Source organism: Xiphophorus maculatus, chromosome 1 (genome assembly GCF_002775205.1).
Source record: "Xiphophorus maculatus strain JP 163 A chromosome 1, X_maculatus-5.0-male, whole genome shotgun sequence".
In the NCBI taxonomy this organism is placed as follows: domain Eukaryota; kingdom Metazoa; phylum Chordata; class Actinopteri; order Cyprinodontiformes; family Poeciliidae; genus Xiphophorus; species Xiphophorus maculatus.
Genome location: NC_036443.1, coordinates 20,178,995 through 20,187,256, shown reverse-complemented (window position 1 = coordinate 20,187,256; position 8,262 = coordinate 20,178,995). Strand labels below are relative to the sequence as shown.

Sequence of the window (8,262 nt, the reverse complement as noted above, 5' to 3'; positions counted from 1 at the left end):
CTCCTACATTGTAATATAAATCCTTTGATTTTTTCGCACCTTATGAAATCAAGCTGACAGAAAGAAAGCCTAATTTGTTTTGTATTTTGCTTAAACACACCAAAATTTTCAGAATAGGTCGTTGTCACCTTCAGGACATTAATAACATTTTATGATGATAAATATGTTGACCAAGCATTGATATTATAGATAAAATATGTTGCAGTGTCTGTTTCCAACTACAGCATATGCTTGGTCCCAAAATGCATACACTACACTGAGATGGAAACAAATAAGAACAGCAATATCTTGCACGGCAATTTTATTCTCATATGAAATATATATATGTGTTTTAATAACAAGCAGAGTGACAGACAGAAAGCATTAATTTATTGATAAACAAGAGTAAAAAATACTTTTTTTTATAATTTATAGTGCAACATGAGTCAAATAAAAGAGAAAAACATCAGTAAATGCTGTTTAAAAAATACTCATCTTGTAAGCAGATGAAAGTCAGTCCTCCACTTAGAGTTGACAAGAAAAAGATGGAAAACAGCAGTAGAAAAATAAAGTGGGGAGAAAGATGAACATAACTGAACTTGATGTTATTGTCAGACTGCAGTAGCAAACCCTATCCGATTATTGCGACGATCAAACTCTGTGTAGTATCGGGCAATGAAGTTGGCTCCCAAGATCCAGATTGGACCTGTAGGCGGTGGCACATCCAAGCCCCTGAAGGAGACGATGCAGACGTCTCCTTCGAACTGTGATTGCTGTAACAATAGGTTTAGACTAATAATAAATATCTTAAACCAGTGCTAAATGTGTAAAAATGTCTAACAAATGTATCCTGGACATCAATGAATCATTTAGACGGCTTTTTCATACAGAAAATCCTGACAGAGGTATTCCTGTGGCTCAGGAATGCTTCAGGTTGTTTCCCCTCCCCCACCTTGACTCAGATCTTCTGCAGCCAGCCCAATAAAAGCTGCAAAAAGAATCTCTAACAGGGTTTTTTTTAAAGAATTGTTTTCTTCTTGCCACTCTTGGGTAAGATGGCAATCTTGGCAGTCTACAATTTTTCAGGTCTCTTAGCTTCTCCTTTAAATGTTGATTTTCTTGTAAATGCTGTAAATTTAGTCATTTTCAGATCAATCAAATTAATGTCTGAGCTAGGACATTAAACTTGAGATGTTAACTTTATCCCTGACTTGTCTGCTGTGCTCCTTGGTCTTAATGTTACTGTTTTCCATTAATGTTTTCTAACAAACATCTGAGGCCTTAACAGAACAACTACGTTTATAATGATTTTAAATTATACTCAGATGAACTTTATTATTTATTTATTAGATGACATTTGACTACACGATTATTTTGCTATAAAATCACAGTAAAAAAACATTGGGGTTCATAATTTTAACAAGACCAACTTGAAGAACTGGTATTGTCATGCATTGCATTCTTATTTGCAATGCATGATAAGAATGAATATTTCCATTTTCAAAAAATATATTTTTTGTTTGTTTTATTTAAGACATTTTTTGTGCTCTACTTTGAAGTATTTTGCACAATTCAATAACAATCATTTGTCATCTTACCCAGATTATATAATCTTCATGCGTCAGAGAGTAGTCCTGGCCTCCCAGGTGAAACGTGACACTAGGCAACATCTTCACAGTGTCGCAGTTGACTTTATACTGTATTTGAAGAATAATGGCAGGTAAAGTTTTTTTTTTTTTTTTTGCAGCCTATTATTTTTTGTGGGAAACTTTGTTGCCATGAGTTTGAGACTTACTCCAGTTTCATCCAGCTGAGCTCCAATGGTTTTCATCAGCATTGAGATGGAGGAGGCCGGACCTGTGATGTATGAGGAGCCTGTGTCAATCACAGCTGTGCAGCCCTCCGCACAAAACATCATCTCCGCCCCCACAGCAACCCTACACAAACAAGACACACAACGTATCATTTCTGAATGGTTGCATGCAAAAAAATATACTAACACATCCATACTTCATGTATGTTCAGCAAATATCTCACCCTTTCATGGTGACCTCCCATTTTCCCATCTCTCTTGTTTCCAGATAATTAAAATTTCCAGTGTAGTAGTTTGGGTCAGTTCCCCCGAGGAGTAGTTCTCCGCCAGGGGAGTGTTTTGGGTCCCTGAAAAACATGTACAAATATAAAAAGATTTACAAATGGGCCTGTTGGGCACAGGACACAGTGTTCAAATGTTCATAGGCCCCTTGGCCCTCATTTCAAAGACAATGTTGACCTTAAACTATCATAAAAAGATGCAAGATGTCACAAGACTGGCAGAAAAAATATAAACTGACACCTAACAGACAAATGATCAGAAACAGTGACAATATGACTACAAAGTTCAACCATTGTTATTACAAGATATAAAATTACCACAAAATAGACATTTTGTAACTACAAAGGGAAGGCAAATGAGCACAAAGAAACCCAGATAAACAACCAAGACTTAAAACTCTGAACACAGATGTAGGGTCTGCTGTTGGTTTGATAATTGGGCTTTGACTCCTCCAAGCCTCAAGGGTTCCATGCCTTCTGATGTGTCAGTGTTTTAAATCCACAGTCTGAAGGCTTTATGGTTTGCTATTCATTTTCTCCTTGTCACCTCTAAAAATGTGGGTTTGATGATTTATGATTAATGGAAAGTAAAAAGGTTTCTGAGTAGAAGATTAAATTTATGGCCTATTTATCCAGTATGATAATAAGCCAACAGCAACAACAATACTGCAGAAACTTACCAAAGATATTTTTAGTTGCAAAATGCCAGAAAAATGAAAAATAATTGTTTTTTCTGCTTTTTAAAATTATTATTATTATTATTGTTGTTGTTGTTGTTGTTGTATGTCAGACAGTGTCATAAGGGTTATGTGACTTTTTATGTCACGCCTTTTGCATACAGGACATTAAAAAGCAAAAGACTGCGATCTAAGTTGATATGTCTGTTTTTTATGAGATTTTATAAGTAAAATGATAAAGGGTTCAAAGTTGTGTTTTAAATTCAGTTTCTTTTTGTTTCTTTTGGAATTGCATTCTGTTGCTCTGATGGAACAAGCAGTAAAGTCATAAATTTCCCATTTATCTGTTTTCCTATTTTGGACAGCAGTGAGCCAGATGTTGAAGAAACCTGAGAATGTTTTTATTAACGGGATGTAAAACTTTACACTAAATTAAGACCATTTATTCAACACACGTAAATTATTGGCATCTTTGAAGCATTGTCTAGTAATCATTATGATAAATTAATCTTATTTAGAAGAATGAGGCAGGCAAAAAATTATCGAATATTTGGAAATCAGTTGTTTTTTTAAACCCACAAGTCCCACTATCGTTATTTAATTTATTATGACATAAAGTAAATGTAATAGAGTCCAAAGAACGTCCTTAAAATTCACCTTAAACCACATGAACTCCCTTCTTCCAAGTCAGGCTTTAACATGTCATGGTAGGGCTTTTAAATCCAGTAACAACAGCAGATTATTTAATTAATTTCTGAATCTAAAGTGGCAAACCTCCGAGCACGAAAAGCCAGAAATTACTCTTAGTGATCTATGGTAGACAGAACAGCTGACAGAACCGGCTGAGAGAGGTAAAAGTGACGGGACCGTGGAACAAAAACACAAACTGGTTCTAATAAAGTAAATAGTCCTGTTCAGCCCAGTAAGTCACTCTTTGTAGTTCTATCCCTGGCAGAGCTGACAGATCAAAAGGGATTTCCATTCCTGGATTCCTGCATAGCAATGGTATCAGAACTAAGAACTATTCCATGACTCCCTGCCTTCCTGGGGTACAAATAAAACCCAACTCTCAAAAGAACATCCATTATGAGAAAGTCTGTTGATCCTCATAAATCAGGCTAGAAAAAACTGTTACTTTCCTAAACATTGTTTGTATCTATGGTCAGGGCCATTATTAAATTGACCCCTATTTGCCTTACCATGAAAAACGGTTTGAAGGATGGCATGGAAAATAAAAACATCCCCAAAAATCCCTGTGACAGAATAGCAGCATTTGTTTCGCAAGAAATTACTCGGCAGCTCAAAGCTTATTTTTAGGCTTTTGGAGCATCCTTACCAGGGATGGCAATAAATAATGCAATGCTAATGAAATTTACTTATTATTGGTGATTTCATATTAACAATTAATAAAATGAGGTAATTTTCTTTCATTTTGCTCAGATCACCTCCCAAGGGTGGAGGGTGGAGGATCAGATTTAGCAGGAAGTGTCAACCTGGTTTTGAGTCACTTTTATTGCTCTACACATTCAAGTTTATTTCACACATACAAATAGATTGAGCATTATGTACCAACCATGTCTGATTTTTTTGTTATATCAGACATGGTTGAGGGCAGGATTTTAATCGGAGATGGGGTTATGACATCATAATTTTTAGCTGCATGTTGATTATAATTTTTTCGTAAACTCATAACATATCAAGTTTGTGAAATGTCAATTTATTTAAAAAACTGCCCTGGTAAGCGCTTTGAACAGTTTTGTCCATCTTGAGAATCATGTTTCCCCTGTCATAAGGATTTTACATTTTTTATGATAAAGTGCAGAGGAAATCTGTGAACACACCTGCTGTAGTAGATTGAAAAAACTTCTTCTTTGAGGATGTGCTGAGACATAATTTGATCAAACACTGGAGTAATGCCATCAATGGCCACGTTAGGATAGCCCATCCCCAGAACTCCATCAAACTTGGCAAAAATAAATGGCATGGCAGACAGAGAGGTGGCTTCAGCAAATACTTGAACAACCGGGAGGCCGCCGACCTGCAGGGATCAAATACACAGAAGACAGAAAGGTGTAACATGGCATAGAAAGGGCATGTCTTTAATTTAAATTGGTGCAACTCCGATTTATTGGTGCCAGACTCCTACTCACCACAACAACATCCTCGCTCAGAAATCCCCTGATAGTTCCAGATGCGTAGTTGATTGAAAATCCGGTCCCATTCTCAACATGAGTGTGGGATTGGGAAGAATCATACCTGTTGTGAGTGACTAAATGCCCAAAATGTATTCATGTCAGAGACATAAAGCTTAAACCTAAATACATTACTTTAATCCATTACAACCAGTAAAACATAGTTTAAAAACCAGTCAACCAGTATAGTATACTTGTGTTCTGATGGCTACTTTCAGGATAACATTACAAATTTCAAATCATCTCAAACTGGATTCTTGTACATAAGAGTTTACTGCACCACAATGGTCCACACTTTACCAGATTTCAACCCAATACATGAAATTTATTTTTCCAGTTATAGTTTAACACACTGATACTTACAGCAAGCTGTTGAAAAAGGTGAGCAGCTCTGCGAGGGCACCCACAGGTTGGCTGAACCTGTATCAAACACCACATTGAACATCTGGGCTGGGGAGCCAATACTAATTTCTCCAAAGTACTGAGTCTGTTCAAAGACAAACAGGACAGTGTTTCTGAAGCTTTCTACTAGTTCTTTAAAAATATATTTTCCACATGTATTTTCTTCCATAAGCAAGGTTTGGGGGGAATAAAAGATTACGCAATAACTCTTAAATGAACCTCCAATCCAAAGGTAATTTAATCGACAGTTTTACTAAAGAAGACAATTTTAGCATTGGTCCAAAGACCAGTGAGGAAAGTGCTTGCATTTGAGGGCCTCTTAAACCCTGAAGCCGTGGGTCTGTTTTTGTCAAAGGGCAAACCCATATGTTTTCAATTTAACACGTCTTTATTTCCTGTCACCTGCAGAATCATTTACACAAAAATATATACATTATATGTTTCAGATTTCTTTGATGACTATGCACACAAAAAGACATGGAAATGGATGTTAAAATGTCTTACATCCAAGTAGTTTGTTAAAGGTGTGGGAACTGTCCCATTGTTGGGGTCGGCTGCATTCATCTGGGCCAGTTCAGTCATCACCTGCTCTGCAGAAACTCCCGTCTCCTGTAGCGTCTCTCTGATGGTTGGCATCTTCTTGAGAGCAATTCTAGAGACAGAAAAGCAAGAGGAAAATTTGAGAAAGAAAAACTGAACCAAATTTAATGCAAATAGAGCTAATGAAGGTGGTTCTGAGTTCTGTGAGAAATATTTCTTCAATTTCTGACACATGTGTCTGGTCAGGGACTCAGTATGACAGCCATAGTGTAATAAAGCCTAGACATATTTTCCTCTAAACGCCAAGACAGAAAAAATGAATAAAAAACACGTCAACCCATCTCAGAGCATAGGTTTTAGCAACAAAACACTAAAACCTATTTGTTGTCCTGTCTTCATTTGCTTAGCTGTCATTCTTTTTTTTGTTGCTGCGGCATGTTTTCCTTCTCAAATATATTTTGCACCTGGTATACCTGTACAGCTGGTACTACAACTGCAAGCAGAGCAAGAGACTTGTAAAAAAGCAAGATGTCTACCTTCTTAAGCCATGACTGGAGTTCACTGCCAGAGATAGGGCAACTAAATACATCCAGCAATTTGGCAGTGGAGTCATGGTGACTTCTCTGGCAGCAGGCAGACAAAAACAGACTAATTATGTAGGCGTTATATGTTAGCTTTTTCTGACTCTAAAGTTCCTGGTTTGTGTAATCCGAAGTTGTGAAAGCTGCGTCTCTGTGCTGTGTGCAGATCCTTGACTCTTTTTTATAGCCTATCCTCTCAAACACTGTTTTCATTTAGCCACTCAGTTTGGAGCTTTCCTCAGTGTGACCTCTTGAAAACAAACTTTACCCCCCATCCAATCCCTCTGCACTGGTTCACAACCCTTCTTGTAATAAACATAACCCAGAGGAAGCTCTCACCATCCTGCCCTGAGGACGAAAGGCTCTTTGGATACACAGCTTTCTAGACAGCTGGCGTCACTGGCTGACACACCTTCTCTGTAGGGTTGTGAGAAGCTCCAGAGGAAAGAAAGATGGTGTGAGCTGACCAGACAGACAGAGCAGATATTATTTACCAATCAAAAATCTACTAAAAGCTTAGGTGAAAGACCCATTTCCAACTAAGTCATTTGCAGAACCAGCTGTTGCTGCAGAATGCGTTTTTTTTTTCTTCTTGAATCTTTCTTTTTCTTAATAAAAATTAATGTTTCATCAGTGTTTTTACCATATGCATGTCAGAACAAAGATGGAAAGCTTTGCTGGTTGCTACAGCTTGTTTATCACCACAGCAGATCTGTGCAACGCCACATTATTTCAGATGAGCCCCTACCCTGTCAGTCCCTCTTCATCTCTGACAGTCACGTTTGGTTATTTGATATGGATCATGACTAGGAGAATGACCACAAGCAGCTGAAATGAGCTGAAGTTTAAATTCAGACTTTAACAGTGAAACTCAAAATCTTCATTTTGATTTGCTTTAGCCATTCAGAAATGGACTTGCTGCTGTCCTTTGGATAATTGTCTGTGCTTCAGGTTTCAAACTGATGGGCATACTGTTCTCTACAGAATTTTCTGGTAAAAAGAAGAATACTTGATTCCATAAATTACTACAAGTTCTCCAGGTACTAAGCCACAAAGATGCACTCAGCTCTATTCTACTACCAGTATTTAGACTCTGAGTATTTTTTATTCTCTGTTCGTTTTGCACCAAATGTAATGTAATAAATATTCCACTTCTGTCTTATCAGTCTACCAGATATTTCCCCAAAAGTCTTGTAAATCTTCAAGATGGCTTTTTTTTCTTTTCTATTTGGCCATTGATGTTTTTGGCCTCAGTCTCTCCCACAGGAGCCATTGTCACAGTCTGTTGATTGTTGAGGCAAGTAAGTCTAGCGGAGTTTATGGTGCTCTTAGTGAATTCCTGGATGATGCACTCTTGAAGTAATTTTTTAGGCTGACTACTCCAGGGAAAGTTCACCATCTTTCCATGTTTGGATGTATCTGTGGATAATGGTTCTCACTACTTTGGTTTGCTAGACTGAAAGTTTTAAGGATAGTTTTGTAACCTTTTCCAGACTGACTGATGTCAGTGATTGGATCGTGGAATGTTGTGTTGCTTTTTGAGAGTAAAACACATACTTAAAACGTTATTCATTTATAGTGTTTTATTTATTTACTCAGATTATCTTTCTTTGATGGTAAAATGTGTTTGATGATCTGAAACATAAGACAGAGAGAGTAAAAAAATAATAAAAATCTGTAACTGGGGAAAAAACTTTTCCTCAGTAGTGTATTTTATGTTGTCATGCAGTGACAATGAACAAAGTTATGATTACGGGTCTTGCCCAAGGGCACAATTGTATATGGGGAAGGAAGTTG

The 8,262-nt window shown here is 37.1% G+C and overlaps 1 protein-coding gene across 1 annotated transcript; it reads right to left on the bottom strand.

The window, feature by feature from the left end:
- Positions 1–295: 295 nt before the first annotated feature.
- On the bottom strand, positions 296–6,598 carry ren (renin). The gene is made up of 9 exons (XM_014471253.2): positions 6,421–6,598; positions 5,849–5,996; positions 5,306–5,429; positions 4,901–5,019; positions 4,592–4,788; positions 2,017–2,139; positions 1,775–1,916; positions 1,578–1,676; positions 296–752 (listed from the first exon to the last, which is right to left on the bottom strand). Exons 1-9 carry the CDS (start codon positions 6,495–6,497, stop codon positions 591–593), a joined length of 1,191 nt encoding a protein of 396 aa, XP_014326739.1. The 5' UTR covers positions 6,498–6,598; the 3' UTR covers positions 296–590.
- Between the last annotated feature and the right edge of the window lie 1,664 nt (positions 6,599–8,262).